Source organism: Agelaius phoeniceus, chromosome 6, assembly GCF_051311805.1.
Source record: "Agelaius phoeniceus isolate bAgePho1 chromosome 6, bAgePho1.hap1, whole genome shotgun sequence".
Taxonomy (NCBI): Eukaryota; Metazoa; Chordata; class Aves; order Passeriformes; family Icteridae; genus Agelaius; species Agelaius phoeniceus.
Window position 1 is genome coordinate 13,303,570 of NC_135270.1, and position 18,854 is coordinate 13,322,423.

Sequence of the window (18,854 nt, forward strand, 5' to 3'; positions counted from 1 at the left end):
AAAAAACCACCACAAGCAGCCCACTGTTGAAACACCTTCTGCTGAAAACAGCAAATAATTAAAATACATCTTTCTGAGCAGCCCACCAGCTGTCAGAGCTTGCTTGGAAACAGCCCTTGGGAAAACAACAGTGTGAGAATACTGGCCGTGAAGCAATGGGAGGGTAAGCAAGAGCACGAGGCAGAGATGCCAATTTCAGTTTCTGTAAATTAAAAGCAGGTAATTGCAAACTAGAATCGAGCGATAATACTGGACTCCAGCCCAATTTAACAGCTATAATAGATGAACTTTAATTAAACACTTAAATTTCTCAGCTAGACCTGGAGAAAACCAAAACCTTTGGCATCCGGTGGCACCACTGGGACCTTATTTGAGCCCTCTTCCACAACCTCAGAGAACTGAACTGTTAATTTTACTTATCTATTACCTTACCTTTTCCTTGCTTCTGTACAGTGATATGTTAGCTTCTAGGAAGGAGATGCAATAAAACTGAGGAATAAAAATGGAGAGTGAACTCTTTCAGCTCCCTAAGTTGTGTTAACACCTCAACATGACTCCACCATAATCAGAATTAAGCACAGGATTATGGCATAAATAGTACTTGAATTTGAAAATGAGACACGCAAGCTGATGAAATAGTGGCAATAGAAAAGGATAAAATTAAACTCACAAGGTTTAACTATAAAAATGACAACGTTTTTGAGAAGAGGACCACAAAAAAAGTAAAAGCAGAAACCTCAACTCCCATTAAAGCTTGATGACACAATTCCCTCAGATTTCATGTTCTGACTCCCTTGTACAAGTCATGTAGGAATGCAGTCAGAAAATAGGCAACATAGCACACAGGGGCACTAGGTTATAGCCACAAGAGCTAAATCCACTGAATAAAAACTTTGTGGTTAACCTCTGTTGGCTGGTGTGACTGCTCCATCAGTGGGGTAACAAATACATTGTACAACAGCTTAAAACAAGTCCAAGGCAGTGGGAATCACTCAACCACAGTCAGAAGACAAATTTTAACTTCAGCTCCACAGATCTCTCTTCTGCATCTCCCAATCAGAGGATGCAATTTTCTATCAATTATCAGTGTTTTCATTACTCCAGGATTCAGACTTTAGGGAGCAAGAAGGTTCTCCTCCAAAATCTTACCTGTCTGTCAAGCTTCTGCTGACGCAGGCTGCTCCCCTCATCATCCAGAACACTGCAAAGACAAAGAGTACATAATTGGAACAAATTTATCACTCAAAACAACACCTAACAGCACCCAGTGGAGGAAACTCTCACAGGAGTTATCCATACAAAAAAGTGTGCCTGCCCAAAAAAATTTGGCTTCAGAGGATTTAAATGCAGTCCACAAAAAATTGCAAAACTCTGGCTCATACCAACTTCAACAAAAATATATAATCAGGCAGCTCACAAAGAAATGGAAAATCCACTGTCTGCAGCTTGGTTTCTTTTCCACTCTCTTCTAATGCAAAACATCAATGCATAGAGCACAGAAATTGAAAAAATTGCATATAAAGCCTAGAAAAAGGGAAGAGTGTAAGTGAACTGCTTAGCAACTCAGCAATATTTAAAATTATGGTAGAAAAATTAACCACCTAATCTTTTGCACACTGAAAACCATAATGTATTCCTGAATATTCCTGGATATTTATTCCTGAGAAGTCACACTTAGTGCCACACATTTCAACATTTAGAGGTAGGCAAGATGAACAGCATTGCTCAGTGCCATATTTCTCTCTGCTAATTGTTCCTTGTTGGGAGCATTGAATGCTCCTGTGCATTCAATCATTTTCATTAATTAGATATTAAAGACTGGCACTGAAATCAAAAAGCTATTTTTGCAAAGTACTTTAGCAAACTACTGACTAGGCTTTATTTTTCTGAAGAACAAAGGTCTCTATTGTAAGAACACTATAGTTAAACATTGAACATAGATAATTGAATCTTTTAAACAGTAATAGGTCATCTACAGGGAAAATAGTGTTATAGAACAAAAACAATAGCCTCTTACAAGGAAAATTAATTTTCTCCGACAATACACTTTTATAAAATGTTAGCCCCTTCTCTTATATCACTCTTAACAATCAAAAAGAGAAAAAAAAAAAAAGATCCAGGACAAACAAACCTGGATTCTGACCTACTTACAAACCAACAGTACTGCAATGGAAATTGCATAAAAAATGTGAATCTCATGTATTAATTCACAGTCTTTAGGAGACAGTAACACTGTAGAAGAGTTAGAACAGCTAATAAAGGCATGCAGAATGCCCCCTTTCCTATGCCAGCATTATCAAAGACCTATAATTAAGCATTTCTGGTGGAATCAGCCTTTTACAATTTTTATTAGGTTATATGCTACAAAAGGCTGATGTTCCACAGATTGAAACTGCGCTGTTCAAGCACCTCAGGTATGAAATTACCATCTCTTGTAGAAGTAATGCATTGCCAATACTCCACAAAAAAGATTAAAGAAAAAACCCCTCACAGTCATAAAAATGTTCTGCTTTACACCAAGCATACTTCATTTTATAAATTACAGAAGTTATAAAAGGAAGACACACATTCCTCCATGGTATACAATATCAGGTTTGCAGAAGAGTGTTTCACTATGGCTGCAGCAGTATTAGCCGCACTGCCAGAAAGCAGAACTTCCCTAATGGAGATTTTTGGCCAAACAATTGAGTAAAAGGTGCCTAAGTGTAAAGTTTCAGGCTCAATGGCCTGAACAAATCCTCCTCATTTCAGACAATGCCTGAAAAAAAGCCAAAACCATGCAATGATGCTAACAGAGTCCCCAAGAACTGCAGAGGCAGCAATGCATACACCATCGCAGCATCCCTGTCCTGGCATGATACACTGCAGGGAATATGGGGGCAGGAAAACGTCCTGTGCCTGCATGGAAGCCACAACAAGGCAAATTCAGGTTCAGGCACAGCTCCTGTGTGTCTCTTAATGCCCAGCTGTAGCATGGTAAACATGGCAGTTTAAATAACACCAAACAGATTTGCATTCAGCATTCCAGGAATGCAAAGCAGCTATCAGATACACCAGAGGACTGCCAAAAAAATATAAAACTCCATCCAAAAACTATGGATGTTGCAATGCTAAAACACCTCTCCACATTGTCCTTCTTACTGCAAGACTTTTTTTTTTTAAAGCTTCTGAATATATGCAATCAAAGCTGAGACTGAGAGCAGCACACCTTGAAAACCAGATGACAATGTCATCTGGAGCTTCCAGCTCCGTCCTTATCCACTTCATATTTAATAAAGTTCTGAGTAGTTTTCCACAACCTTTTTTAGGCATGCATAAATGACAAGCCTTGCATTTAACATTCAACAAACAAAACTGAATTCCAGCTTTCTTCACTGACACCAAGATTCAGAAGAATATGGTTGCTTCAACAACCCCCTCTCCCTCCAGGATGCTGGACTGGTATGAGAATGCCTTGCCCCCACCACTCTTCTGAATCCATCACAGGATAATGTTAAAAAAGGTATTATTACCACCAACTCTATCTTTTTTAACAGTTACTTGGTTCCAGTATCACTGGAAAGCTGCAGTTCTGTCCTTTCTTCATGTCTAATTACACTTATGCAACTCCAAATAGAAAAGGGGTTCAGTTTAGCCTATATATTCTGTTACAACAACAGAGCCCTCCACTTTCAGACTGCACTTTGTGAGTGTTTTCTGCAGAACTGCTGGACCTTGGAGTTGCTGACCAGCAGCCAACATTTCACATTCCCCAATTTCCAATGAACAAAGTCTCCTGAAACTGGGTGACTTCCAAGATATGCCATTAAGGGAAGTCAGGGTTTAAATATATGCATGCATAAATAAGTAAGTAAATAAATAAATAATATAAGCTCTGTTTCCATAGCAATTCCATCAGGCCCTCGCTCTTGCTCCCTTGAAAAACATCTGCAGAGCACTTTGAGATGCAGTGTGTAAGTGCCACCGACCCTTTTTCTCACACTTCAGTGAGTCCTTGCAGAAAGATTTAGCAGATCATCTCACCACAGCACCTGGCATTCTCTTGGATGCTCCAGGGTCCAAGAGCTGAAATCCACCTCTGGATTTCTGCCTTTTATTTCCTTGGAAAACACTAAAGTGTTTGAGCAGAAGCACAGCCTTTGCCCTTCCTCAAAAGAGCAGGAATCAATTGTTCATCTCTCTGGAAAGGTTGTACACATGGTGAGGACCCAGCCTGTCCTGCCCAGTCCTTTCATTGCACTCTGGTCCAAATAACTGGGATGGTCAGAAACTAAAGGCCCAGTACAGCAGAAAAACTGTGACTGAAAGATGGCAGGAAATAATCTCAAAAAGAGAGAGAGAGAGAGAGGCTGTTAGAACAATTCTGCCTACATGTTTGATGTGATGCTAGAAAATCCCAGGAGCACCATGAAACTCAGTCAGATTTAATAGAGAAATATAACTTTATAATTCATGAAAATTGAATTATTGAAGAGCATGCATACATATTAGCAATCTGCTCAGCACACTGAAGTATCCTGAAGATCCAGTAAGATTAATTTTCACTCCTATTAGATCAAGGATCATGCATCTGCCTGGCATCTTGGCTATGGCTCTGACCCACTTAAAACAAAAAGTGATTTTACACTATACATAATATTGTAAACAGCCTTTCAGCTCTGCAGTAATAGTCTAGTCCAAATTCAGCTGACAGGTCAGAGCTTGGATATATTTCCTAGCAGATTCAGGAAAAAAACATCCTTCAATACAGAACCTGAATAGTCCACCCATTAGAAGTTACTAGTGCTGAGTTTAAGAAGTCAAGCCTATAGCTAAATATTGTAAAGATTCCTATCAGTTGCTTCCTATCAGTTGCCTGGATCAAGGCCCAGAGAGATTTAAGTATTATCTTTAGATAGCATTATTTTCAAATTTCAATAATTGCATTTGAGTCAAACATCTCAACTCTCGTTTTTTAAAGGAAAAACATTAAAAGTAAAATCACATTTTAGTCGAAGTACTATTTTTTCATACGACCCTTTTAAGACACAAAATCTATTTTGCAGAAACAGTTTCAACACTAAATTCAATTTATAGTAAGCCAGGCTTACTAAAGTACTGCATGTCATAACAAAGATGAAAACATGTGAAAAAATTTTAGTATTCTAAGCTTTTAATAATCTCTGTTCCTTAAAAAACATTTAGTGAGAAACCCAAGGATGGAACTTCATGATTACAGAAAGCTCCACCCTTTACTGAGATGAGATGAAGGCAGGAGATTCTGTAAGTCAATATCTTGCTAAATTTTTACTGTAATTCCACGTGGGGTGATTTCAGTTAAAGTAAAATGTGAGAAGACTTAATTCAAATAACTATTTTCACAGCAAGTACTTCGCCTTTGCTCTTTGAAAATGCAAACTGCTTATATTTCAAGAAGCAATTGCAAGAAAAAACAATTAAGAAGAAATGTTTCTAATTAGAATGTCCAAGACACATGTAGTCACTGATTTTATTTAAGGGTTTTTTTTTAAAGAAAAAGTCTGCCACAGTAAAGCAGTTCTATTGCTTCTGACTGATGAATAAGGCAATGCTTTTGTTCCTTCCTGACATTGCTTCATTAAGGAACATTTGCCATGAAAATAACTTTTTTACCAGGACAAAGGTCCAACATCTCACCTAGCACATCTCTACAGTCCAACAAAGCAGACTCATACTACCACTAAACTTTAACACACTGTTTGAGAAGTGTCACCCTTGTATTTTCTCTTTTTGTTGCTTTATAATCTATTACTAACAGCAGCACCCAAAAACTCTGTGTGAAATCAGGGACTTTTGCACAAGCAAAATGAATATACATAGGCAGAGAAAATTCCTGAAACAAACAGTTCACATTATAAAAGATGAAGAATTGGACAAGAAATTGTTCCTCCCATTTAGAACACTGAACCAGAAGCGAATGGAAAATTAGAGGGGGAATTTTCATCTTGGGTTTTTTCTGCCATATTGTGAACTTCAATTCAAAAAACAATGGATGATCAAACCAGATAGAAAGAAAAAAAATACACCATACCAGACTAATCTTCAAGATCACTCAGATCTTTTCCATGCACTCCTGCTATGAAGAAAGCTGTTATGCTGCTGTGTCAAGACAAACAGGTTATGGGATCCTTAAGAGCACAACAGACTCAAAAGAACAAGAATGGGTGTAATGTGCCATTTGAACATTACAGTCTCCAAAAACACAGAAAATAAAATTCCTGTAAAGAGATAGCACTTGGCTGACTGGATACCATCTGTCATATTCACCCAATTACACTTCTCTTAATCTCTGTAAAGTCTCTGCAGTTCCATAAAGCCCAACTGCTCTCAATAATGTTACTGTTAAGTCCTTAAGAATGAGCTTTCCTGCAGCACTGATGAAATGCTGCTGTAAAAGCCCATTAATGGGGTTAGGAACCTGCAGGCTGAAGTCATGCTCTGGGGGGAATGGCACACATTTAGGTTCTTCAAACAAGGGAAATTCAACCAACTCCTAAGCAGTGAAGTTGGCAGAAATGCCAACACCTGCAAGTCCCCACGTAGAACAAGGTCTGCTGCCCCACAAACTGAGCACACCAGAAGCCACTTGGGAGAACATTATTGTATCAGGCACACAGGCTAATCAAAGACTTATAAATGAGATAAAGCACTCTGAAAGGGCTCTCCTCATGCTAGAAATCATCAAGCCTTTCTGACCCTAAAGCAGCTGCTCAGTCATCTGATTTACAGTAAAACCTGCAGTCCTCTCTTTACAGTAAAATGAGTGACTGCTTTCCTGGGCCAAATAAACCAGCAGAAGTCTGGATATTGAGGAGCAACCCAAGGACATTGAGTATCATTTTGCCCTTCTACTGCAAAGATCAGCAATAGCAGTGCTTGGATTTCTCCCATGTTCAGAGGGCAGATAGGGCAACCACCTACCCTTAGAGGCCACCTAGTCACCACTGAACTGACCAGGAAAGTACAGACACCAGGAACTTCTGCAGAAATGGAAATTGCATTTCTTTAGGCGAAGCTTCAGAGGAATAAAGTATTTCACTGTGACTCTCACATAATAAATAAAAGCATGCCAGTCCAGGAGTACAGCATCACCTCTTCTGCCAGTGCAGAAGACCCCTAAAAAGACTGAAAATAATAAGGAAAAGGATAAGGAAAAAAAGGCAGAAACATGAAACAGATTTGTAAGAGAAGTATCAGCACCAAGCCAGCCACACAACAGAAGATGCAGAGGATCATACACTGTGCTGATGATCCAAATGGCACTGAAAGTAATGCCTGCAGGGCAGATGGTTGATAGCAGACTGCATTTGCAGTTACACAAATAATTACAGAATCAAACGCATTATTTTCTTCTCAAATCCTGGATGGCAAACTAGTTTAAAAATCAGCAAATTAATGAGACCTTCCTGAAAGGTTGTTGGTACTATTTGCTCCAGTAAGGTTTATCTAAATGTCCTTTGTACATTAAGATTTATGACACCCATTATGTCTGGCAACAGTTCTGCAGATTAACTGAGAGCAAATGTAACAACAGGAACACATTCATATTTTTTTTTCTTAATTCCATGTAGATAATTGTTAAGATTAACTCCAGCCAAATCCTCAGCACGGCCACACAATTGCCAGAGATCAGGTTGGGAAAGCTAAAGCCCTGATAGAATTAAATCTGGCCAGAGATGTCAAGGACAGCAACACAAGCTTCTGTAAGTACACTGCTGAGTAAAGGAAGATGAGGGAAAAATGTGCCCTCTCCAGAAGGAAACAGGACACCTGGTTACCTGGGACATGGAGAGGGCTGAGGTACCCAGTGACTTCTTTGACTCAGACTTCACTAGCAAGTGCTCCAGCCACACAGCCTGAGTGCAGAAGGGAAATGCAGGGACCAGGAGAATGAAGAACTGCTCTCCATAGGAGAAAGCCAGGTTTGAGACCATCTCAGGCAGCTGGAGGTGCAGGAGTCCATGGCACCTGATGAAATGCATCTATGGGTCCTGAGGGAACTGTCAGAAGGAGCAGCTAAGCCACCATCCATCATACTTGAGGAAATGTGGCAGTCCAGGGAAGTTCCTATTGAACTCAGGCACATGGAAAATGAGGAGAGGGTTGGTGACAGCAAAAACAGTGACAGTAAGGGCAGATCATGCCTGAAATATCTGGTGGCCTGCTGTGACAGGGCTACAGCACTGGTGGATGAGGGAAGAGACACAGACATCATCTTCCTGAACTTTTGCAAAGCATTTGACACAGTCTTGCATGACATCCTTGTCTCTAAACTGCAGTGGCATGGATTTAACAGATGGAGCCCTCAGTGGATGAGGAACTGGCTTGATGATCACACTCAAAAATCATGGTCAATGGTTTGGTGTCCAAGTGGAGACCAGCCTGGAGTGGCATTCCCAGGGTCAGTACTGGGACTAGTGCAGCTGTTCCTGACATGGACAGTGGGATCAAGGACACCCTAGTAAATCTGCCAACAACACCAAGCTGTGTGTGTGATGACACACTGGAAGGGATGCCATCCTGAGGGACTCTGGCAGGCTGGAGAGCCTCATGAAGTTAAACAAGGCCAAGTGCAAGGTCCTGCAGCTGGGTCAGGGCACAAGCACAGGCTGGGAGGAGAAGGGATTGAGCAGCCCTGAGGGAAGGACTTGCGGGTGATGGTTGATGGGAAGCTCAACAGGACCCAGCCATGTGAGTGCTCATCCCAGAAAGCCAAACGTGTCCTGGGCTGCATCAAAAGCAGTGTGGGCAGCAGGGTGAGGGAAGGGATTCTCCCACTCTATTCAGCACTCCTGAGACCTGACCTGTGTCCAGGTCTGGGACCCAAAACATAAGAAGCATATGGAGCTGTGGGAGCAAGTCCACATGATGGCCAAAAAGAGGATCAGAGAAATAAAGCACCCTCCTATGAGGAAAGGCTGAGAGAGTTGGGAGTTGTTCAGCCTGGAGAAGAGAAGGTTCAGGGGAGACCTTGTTGTGGCATTCCAGTGCCTGAAGGGAGCTACAAGAACAATGGAGAGGGAAGTTTTACAAGGGCATGTAGTACAGGACAAGGAGGAATGGCTTCAAACTGAGAGAGAGTCAATTTAGATTGGATATTAGGAAAAACATTTTTAGTGTTTGGTTGGTGGGGCACTGGCATACGTTGCCCAGAGAAGCTGTACATGCCCCATCCCTGGCAGTGCTCAAGGCCAGGCTGGATGGAGTTTTCAGCAACCTGGTCTGGTGGAAAGTGTCCCTATCCATGGCAGGGAAGCTGGAATGAGATGATCTTTAAGGTCCCTTCTGACCCAAACCATTTTATTATTACATAACAGCATTTTGGTCTGTTTTAATTAGAACAGTTCATCAAAATAGATCTCCAGTTGTTACAACCTTAGGGGTATATGAAACCAATAGCAATTGTAGAAATCAAATTTTCTAAATGTTCTACTTAGACCGAGTTCTTGAAAAACCCATCAGTCAGGTAAAATATATTGTTAGATGCAGATGTGTTACAGGATATAAAAAAACAAACACTGACCATTCACTGAGCAAATAGCCAAAGAGACTCTCAGTGCTGAAGGGAAAAACAGGAGCTCTGCAGATATTTCAGATATGCTTTGAAGTAATGAGATCCAGCTTTGAGTAAAATCAGAACAAAACTATAGTCACAGAAAAAAAAGAAACTACAGTTTAGGACCTGATATGCCTAGGCTGACAGTTTTCAGTGAGGATGATAAGCAGGAAAAGTGAGATGAAAAGCAAAACTATTCCCTACAGCACATTGCATGTTTTAAATAACTGAACTACAAGGCTGCCACTACTGCCCTGGAAAGATCAGTTGAACTAATATTTGTACAGATTCATTCTCTGCAATTACACAGAACTGAACAAGATAGCATATGGCAGTAAAATTCAGGTAATGAAAATATCACCTACTGGAAGAGCTAGGTTATTTCTCACCCTCCCTCAACACACACAAACTCTGAACAAAACATAAGAGAAGGAATCTATGTCCCAAAAGAGACAGGTGAGTTTAATAAACATGAATGATGGAGCAGTAAAACACAATAGCCTTTGGGTGATCTATGCTAAAATTGTATTTAAAGTAGTTTGACGAGAAGTACCGGAACAGGAGCAAATTGTGAAGGGAAAAAAACCACCCGCTGTGACCTGGAGATACAGTACCTGCAATGCAGATGGATCCAGATGACAAATGACATGACTTTCAGGAAGTGCCTTTATCGAAAACACATCGCTGCCAGCACTGGAAAGATCCAGCCCGAGCAGCCAGGTTTCTCTCTCAGTACCCAAACCCAGCCAATCTCAGCTGTTAAAACAGTAAAATATATGCACAAACAAACCAAACCCCTTAATGTACAAAGCACCCAACCACAACAAACAGTAAATTAAATGAGCAGAAACTAGGGAAAAGGATTGTCTGGGTAAAGAGACAGCACTTACACATACATACACTTACATACAGGGAACAAGAGTTCCCTGCCTGGACCACAATGATTCTCCCATTCCATTACTGCTGACCAAGTAAAAGGTGTCACCCAGAACAGACCTCTGCTTTTTTGATGTGGAAAACACTGTGAGCCACTGTGATGAACAGAAAACCTGCACAAGATAACTTCTGGCTCCCCTCCCTCCCTGTCCTATACCTGTTCTATGAAACATGGGTTTGTCCAGTTGGCAGCTACTGAGCCTATTGTACATCAAACAGTCCAACCTTCCAAGACACCTGTAAAACCAGAGTAACAAACAAGTCTTAACTCCTCTTGGAAACACCTTTGTGAAGCAAGAATGAAGCCTCACAGGTACAGTAATTAACCTAGAAACAATGCTGGCCTTTAAAATAATAGCCTAATGGTGAAGTGTTTAACAAACAGAACACTGATGCCAACGATAGGGTCACTGCTGCAGGTGTTCAGTGAGGCTTCTCCCTGCAGCAGGCGTGCAAACACAGGCATGAATATGTAGATCAAACATGCTGCTGCTGAAATGGATTATACTTGAGGTAATTCACTAATGCAGCAAAGTATTAACGGATCCCACTGCCTGTGCATGTGTTTAGGAAAAAGATGGAGTTGTATTTACTGGGTTTTTAAAGCAATAGTAAAAGTAAGCTGTCCATTTATTGAAAACATGAAGGTGAAAGAGATTACCTAGTTTACCTTTGCTGCTCTAACAATCAAAACTGAACAAAAATACAGTAAGAATTATAACCCTGATAGATGCTAGTGAATTGAAACAGCTAAGCTCCCTTTTCCTTTTTACAGGTGGTTTTACAGTTTCTATGCAATACAGTTTCTAAGGAAAGACATGTCATTTCATGATAAATACTAACCGTGAAACAAAATATTTTGTCACTTTTCCCCCCCACACATACTATCTTTATAATCCAACCTAGTACTCTTTTGCTGGAACTGAGGAAAGCAAATTTTTCATTTTGGTTTGAGTTCTTTCTCTGTATTACCATCTACACTAGCAGCAAATACTGACAATCCTGAGGATTTTTTCAGAGGAAAATGAGTTTGTCAGATCCTGGTGCCTAAGTACATGGATATGGATTTCAAGACTGGCAAGATGTTGACGGCTGTCAAAAGTAGCAAACACCATTTGGCCTCTATTTTGTTCCCTACAATGAAAACTAAATCATTGCTTCTAACAGCACTCTATGCAGATGAGGTATTCCATACAGCCTGATCCTCATTCCTGGGCCCTGAATCCCCAAAATGATGAATTCAATCTCATGAGAATGTTGACACTAACTTCACATTGCATAAAAAGATGCATATGTATAAATCCCTCCAGGCTGGGATTTTTAATTATAAACTCCTGAAGACAGAGGATTATTTTCACAGTGTGCATACAGAGTGCCTGCACAGAAAGAGAGTCTTTCTCAGATTTCAATAAATCTTAGAAAACCATAGTAATAATAAGGCTGGAACGGTGATTTTCCTCCCCTTTAGTGAGACATAAGCATTCAATCCTGGTGATGTCTATGGCATTCAAAGATAATTTCAAAACAAGTTACATATTTAATCTTCCAATTTATCAGTTTCCTTGTGTGAAGATGATCCTGTGAGTAAACAACCTGAAGAGCATTGTTCTCTATTTCAAAACTAAGCTAATCCCTTTCCTTTGCTTCTGTGTGCAACCGAGTGTGGTAAATGGAATCCATTCTCAAGACCTAAGAAGCAGCAGAAAAACTTAACCACACAGTCAGAGTTTGCTGCATCTGTGAACCCACCTTGTTTGTGTGCAGTGAAAGCCAATTTTCTAGCCCTGTTTTCCAATGTGTCCTTTAAAGGCCCCTTCCAACATTACTGAACACATTTCAGCTTTTCTTTCCTTTTGTTGCATTAAATGTTTTTTCTCCACATCTGTGTGTAACTCCCAGCCAAGGGAGCTTGCTTTCTCTAGTAAAAATAACTAGAGAGAGAAAATAAACAGGAGGGGAAAAACATAATGTGGGATGATACTATACAGAATCACATGGTTGTAATAGGAAAAGAAACTTACTTTTTGATGCATTTGGGGAAAAAACCTAACTTATCCCATTCAACCCATATTTACATACTCTGGCTATACTTTATTTAACCCCAAATATGCTGGCATGCTTTTTCTGTTTCAAATTGAAGACAATAGCCCTTTTAATAGCAAAATTATTTCACTGCATTTACAAGTACTTGGAAGTGTCACATCAAGTAACAGTCTCAGTATTCTTATGCAACACACCTCTTTTTGTAGCATACTAAGATATGTACATTGCACAAGATTCAATCATCTTTGTTTTTCATAAACATTAACTATGCTCACTGATTTGAATTTATACACCTAGCTTAGCACATCAGCTTTAAGTATTTCAAATAAATTAGTCAAATTTAAAACAGGTCAGGTATATGTTGTTGCAGTATTTTTAGTTCCATTTTCATTATGAATTATCCAAATCCCAACTATACTTCTTTTTGACTACTCTGTGACAATTTTTGTTACATCTGACAATCATCTTCATCTGGTTCTCTTTAACTGCCTCCAATGAAATTATCACTTAGTCTAATAATTACTCAGGATTATTCTCTCAACACTTCATAGTACATTGTGTGGTGCTACAAAAAGCTAAGTGAAAACACTTCACAGTACATTGTGTGGTGCTACAAAAAGCTAAGTGAAATGCCTTGCCACAGTGATGTATAAATGGAAAAATATTTTAAAAGCATTTCATTATTAAGAAGTGAGATAACTTGAGAAAAGTGATCCATTATCTGCTCTATCCAGCTTGATGTCTCAACAGGAATCAGACGAGACATTATTTCCTCATGTTTAAGTATATATGCATAGATATATATTTGTGTGTGTGTATATATACATATACATACATATATATATATATATCTAAAAGAAAAACTGGAAAAATACTACCTTTTTTTTTTTAATACAGTCTGGAAAATTATGATCATTAACTGGTATGACTCAAATGCTGGATTCTTTCAGTGTTGGGCAGTTAATTGATATATAGCAATTTCTTTCAGGATGCACAATTTTGCTCTATCAGATGTATACAACATGCAAAAATGTGTGCTGCCAGCAAGAATTGAGAATTATGAGAAAGGCTGTGGCAGAGGAGTCAAGCTAGCACCCAGACTCACAGCTTCAGAGAACGTGGAATCCGTGTCCCCAAAAATCTTGGATCTCCAGCTGAAAATCTCCTCTGCAATATGCAGCTTATAGCTGGCACAGTTACTAAATTACTGAAAAATTAAGAACTAATGATCATGACCCAACTAATTCATATTTCTAACCACAACTTCCTTATTCAAATTATTGTTCTGGGCTTTAAAAGGCTGTCACAAGAATAGTCTGTGTGGTACAGCTTGAGAGCAAAGTCAGTCCCTCAGGCAAGGCATTTCAGACTCTGGAAAATCATTTTCACTTCATTTGAATCAGACTGAAAATAGGGTCTGATATATGCACACCACCTAATTTTTAGGGTTCTGTTCCTGAACTAACATAACTTATTAATGCCAGACATAAATATTGCCATCTAGACCTGCTCAAATGGCTAAGTATTTGCACAGTAAAAGCTCATAGCACACAGAATGTTAAACACCAGAATAAACGGCTGATAAAACAATCATTCATTTTTATCTTTGCTTTCTAAACTGCTTGTCAAATATTCACAGTGCCATCAAACAGTAACCAAGGAGGAATAAAAAAAAAAAACAAAAACAAAGAAGACACTAAGATGCTTTTTATTGTTGTTTTGAAAACTCCTAAGATTTGCACAAATATATTACAGGGAAAAAGAGTAACCTTGTCTTTGAAACAAAGCACACATAAAATAATTAGATTTAAAAAGCTGTGTCAGTTCTAAGTATTTGTTTTTCTTAAACTGGCAAGCAGCTGTCATTCATGACTGTAACAAAATATCCAAAAGAACTAGATCACAAATATTTCAGCATTTATTCAATCTACTGTTTTTTAAACTGTTTGTACTTAAGTTAAGCATCCATTTTTTCCTTCACCACATGCCAGTGGCTAAGCAAAAGGGGTCCCATTGTCTATAAACTGATGGACAGCTCTCACACAAAGCCACCAGTATCCTTTGCTGTTCATGTACTGCTACAGATTTTCAGTATAATACGACCTCTCAAAATAGATAAAGGACACAATACCAGCATCATATCCAAGGAATTAAGCTGTGTAATTCTCATTAAGGTTGTGCCACTGATCCCTGCACATTCTCTACCGAAAATTTATGCTCAAATTATATACTTCTAGATACTGGTAGAAATTACAGTACTCTAGAATCAGATCATAATTACATAGGATTGCAAATTGTACATTTGTCAGCTCCTAGAAACAAAATGGATAGCCAAATCTGCAATTCCAATGGCTGCTTTCGTGCTAGATACAGATACTGCAGTTCACTTACCAATTAACACAAAATCTGTTTTCCTTGTCTTTTTCTTCTTCTTCCTCTGAGATTCAGGCATGTTATCAACCCACACAAAGACAGGGATAAGAAATAACATAGAAAAAACCAACTGACTCTCACACTGCATAGAACAGACAAATTCTCCTCTTTAAAACATAATTCAAATGTTTGAGCATAATGGGGTATCACTGGGTTTGGATACTTTTGGGGGTGTTATTCCCTTCTTTGTTTTTTAAAGGAAGATGAACTATAGTATCACTTTGAACTCCAACTTGTGGATTCAAGGTATGGAACTTACACAAATCTCCAATATGCAATTATATTGTGACAAGTATTGCCTCCTATGTGGTTACAACTTAATAAAAAAGCTTCAAGATAGAAAGAATAACCAGAATGTAGAATTTAGCAAATGTCACTCTTCATGTATTCAGAAAAAGTACAAATTGTTTCCCAGCCCAAATGTTTTGATCATAAAATAAAAAACAAATCTGTTTAAATGCACTTCAATTTCTGATTTCTAAACCAGCACAGCTTTAGAGAGCTACCACTGATGCAGCCATGCCCTTGTAGCAGATTTGTTTAAGTGTGACAGAAACAGGTCCTGAGGTAATTCAAGATATTACAGGTCTTGGATTTTGTGCTTTCCATTTTTCAACAAAGAAAACAAGCCTAATCTAATTTGCTCCCGTGTGCCATTTAAAAACGTAACTAAGCAGATCACAGCTGAAGTAGATCAGATTAACTGCTAAAGAAAGGTTGTGTTGACAAACTGCACTGAAAAGTTTACCAACACCTTTTGTGGATATGAAAGGCACAGCAAAAACATACAAACCTACTTGCCAGGAGGCTGTCTTGTATTTAACTTGCAAAGCAAAGGCTGGCAGAATGAGATGCAACACATTTTCATTGAACAAAGAGCTGTTCAGGTTCTGTGACATCCATAGCAAACCATTACAGGAAAGGGCTTCTACCACCCTTTTCATATCTTTTTAATACCTGGCTGATGTTGCCATTTTAATTATTCCACTTCACCTGGTAGAATGCCTGTTAGCAACAGCTACAGCAAAAGGAATCTCCACTGAGGACTGATGTGCCATGAACAGCCTTGTCTCTGGACACACCTGTAAGCCTGGTACTTCCCTCCTAGGAAATAATTTCAGTTAAAAAGGGTAAAATGTGAGCAGAAATATGTGATTATCAGCTTGGTTGCTGATTTCCTAGAACAGGAAGCAGTTCATACCATACAACTACATTAAATTCAAAATATTTGGGTCTTTGTCAGAGAAGGATTAAAGTTATCTATCTCTCATGAAACACCTATGTTAATGTCACATTTTGTAGAAGGCAGGGAACCTCCGGAAGTTTCAGGAAGAATTCTCATTTCTGTGGGACCTGTATAATAAAATTAGACTAGAGTACTCAAACTTCAAATTCTTTCACCGACAATTCATATAATGAGGGGGTTCTGCCTCGTTTTGTAACGAAGAAAGATTTATGCATTCATAAGGCCTATAATAATTTCTTCAGTTGATTAATTTCAACTAAAATGAAAGAGGGTTAATATTTCTAAATGCAACAGATTTCATAATGAAGCTGGGGGGTGGATAGAGGCAAAGGCTTTAAACAGTCTCTCTGTAAGAGAATGTTTTGGGGCTCAGCTCCATAATATGACTAGAGAATGAGAATCTACATAGGGAACAGGATGAAGGACAGCTATAGGAATTCTGCTAAAATGCAGGGATCCTAGCCTTCATATGGACCCTAGGACCATTTCTTACAGATATATACAAGAAGATTCCTTCCAACACCAACATATTGTGAAGTAAATTGACTGGGCTCAGTTCTCACTATCCCACTTTGGATTTGACAAAGAGCAATAGAACTGAAATAAAAAAGAGAATCATATTTGGGGGAAGGAAGGGTGGAAGAAAAAGCAAATGTAATTTCTTCCCCAATCTTGCTACTGAGTTTTCATCCTGGAAAAGCCACATTTCTGTATGTACAGGGTCCCTATCAGTAACACAGGGGTAATACATTTCTGTACATCTTTGCAACCTCTCCTGGAGTTCCACACCAAGCAGGACATGAGGCAGTGAGACACAAGCCTGGCAGTGCACTCCAGCACAATGCCAAGGTGCATCCAGCACACCAAGGGACCCATCCCACTGAGCTCCTGAGCCACAGCCACGCTGTAAATCACCAGGAGCATGCCAGGCAAAGGAGACAACCAAAGGTGTAATCAGCGAGTATGCGTCCTCTCAGCTAGAGGAAGCTCTGTCATACAAAGCTGGAGACCTCTTCTAACCATATCAGATGTAATTAAACCACTTCAGGCACTCTGGGAAGCTATTTCCAAATGCATTTAAGTAAGGCAGAAAGAATGATTTTAGCTCTTGGACCATTAAAAAGGAGTGAAGCTGAGATTCCCCTTTGGGTCTAATCAAAACATACACCAGCAGATGTTTTCTTCTCCTCTCTGATAAATACATATGACTGTGTATCTTCTGGTTTCTTTATGAAACACTAATTGCCCACTGCACAGAAGGCCTAATTGATGCAGCATGTGATCACTGTTATTTGCACATTTTTCATAGCTCTAATACTTTGGTGCACAACCCATGAGTTTGTGTTTATTGCAGGATACAAGGTGAGCCATTTCAGCCTGAAGGAGCATCCACGGAATGTCACTCAGCTTCATTCTGTCACACTCAGAGGGCTCCATTTTCTTGCTCACTCAGGACCTACAAAAACTGGAACAGGGTGAGGAAGTTCAGCAGAATTATGGAAAGAAAGCTGGCTGGCACAAGCAAGCTAGAAATTTATAAGACAGGAACAGCTTCCTGTATGAGAGCCTCTAAATGTGTTTACCATTGTGGGATGGCATTGCACACTACCAGTGCACACACTCTTATCTTCACTAGTGTCAAACTGGGGAGAGCACAGGGTGTCTGTCCAGACTGCCAGCCCAGAGCAGTGACCAGAGACAGCTCACTGACCCTTCTGAAGCTCTGTGTGCTGGCAAACCAGGCTGCTGTCCAGGAAACTCTTCTGCTCTCCCCTCTCCCACCTGGTGACAGAAGGACCTCCTCCTGAGTTTGGAATCTACTTTAGAAAGACTGCTGCTGACAGTTCTTGGATGGCAGCAGAGACTTGGAATCCTGCTCAAATATTTATCTGCTTTATGATTATTAAAAGATTTAAAAAGAGCTGGAAGATTATACAAAATACTGCCACTGACTGACAAATTTAGCACAAGCCACACTATGTCCAGGCAGTCTCCCAGCAGCACACCAACTGCTCTCCCAAAACCAACATCAGCCAGGTACAGAGGACACACACAAAAAAAGGAAAGAACCACAGAAACAAGGAAAACAAGTGTCCTTAAGCATTGAGTATCATTAGGAAACAGAGGCAGGCATTCAATGATGTAAAAAGAAAACAGATGCCTTCACTTCCCAAAGTAAACAACTCAGAGATTTATTAATAATGACTTGATCATTGTTAGTTATAGACATATTCTAATGGCATGAAAACAAAAAATAGAAACAGTATCATAGCCATGTCATGAAAAATTAGCAACAAGACAGATGTCATCAAGTGCAAAGTGAAAAGAAAACCATACAGAACAATAACCTTCTGTTCACTCTTTATTGCAATATGTGCTCATGTTTGGCATTGTTCATCCAAGACCACAGCAAATGCAATATTGCAGAGCTGGCTGTAAACTAAAACCCTTTGGGCTGAATTTTCACCCCAACACACAGAGACTTACTTTGAGGATGCTTCACAATGTCAACTGGGCATATTTACAGTCCATCACACAATGCAGTGAAAATCTCTGTGCCTCTAATGTATCTTTTTTTTTTCCCAGAATAAGCTTTTTCAGAAGAAAATTAGTTGTTTTTGC

General features: G+C 39.4%; 1 protein-coding gene across 8 annotated transcripts in view; it reads right to left on the bottom strand.

Moving 5' to 3' along the window:
* TUB (TUB bipartite transcription factor) overlaps nt 1-18,854 on the bottom strand; it is a 134,454-nt gene that overhangs the window by 35,117 nt on the left and 80,483 nt on the right. For all 8 annotated transcript variants that reach the window (XM_077179849.1, XM_077179851.1, XM_077179845.1 and 5 more), the window contains exon 2: nt 1,150-1,201. In XM_077179849.1, coding sequence (XP_077035964.1) covers nt 1,150-1,201 — 52 coding nt within the window. The remainder of the gene's footprint in view (nt 1-1,149; nt 1,202-18,854) is intronic.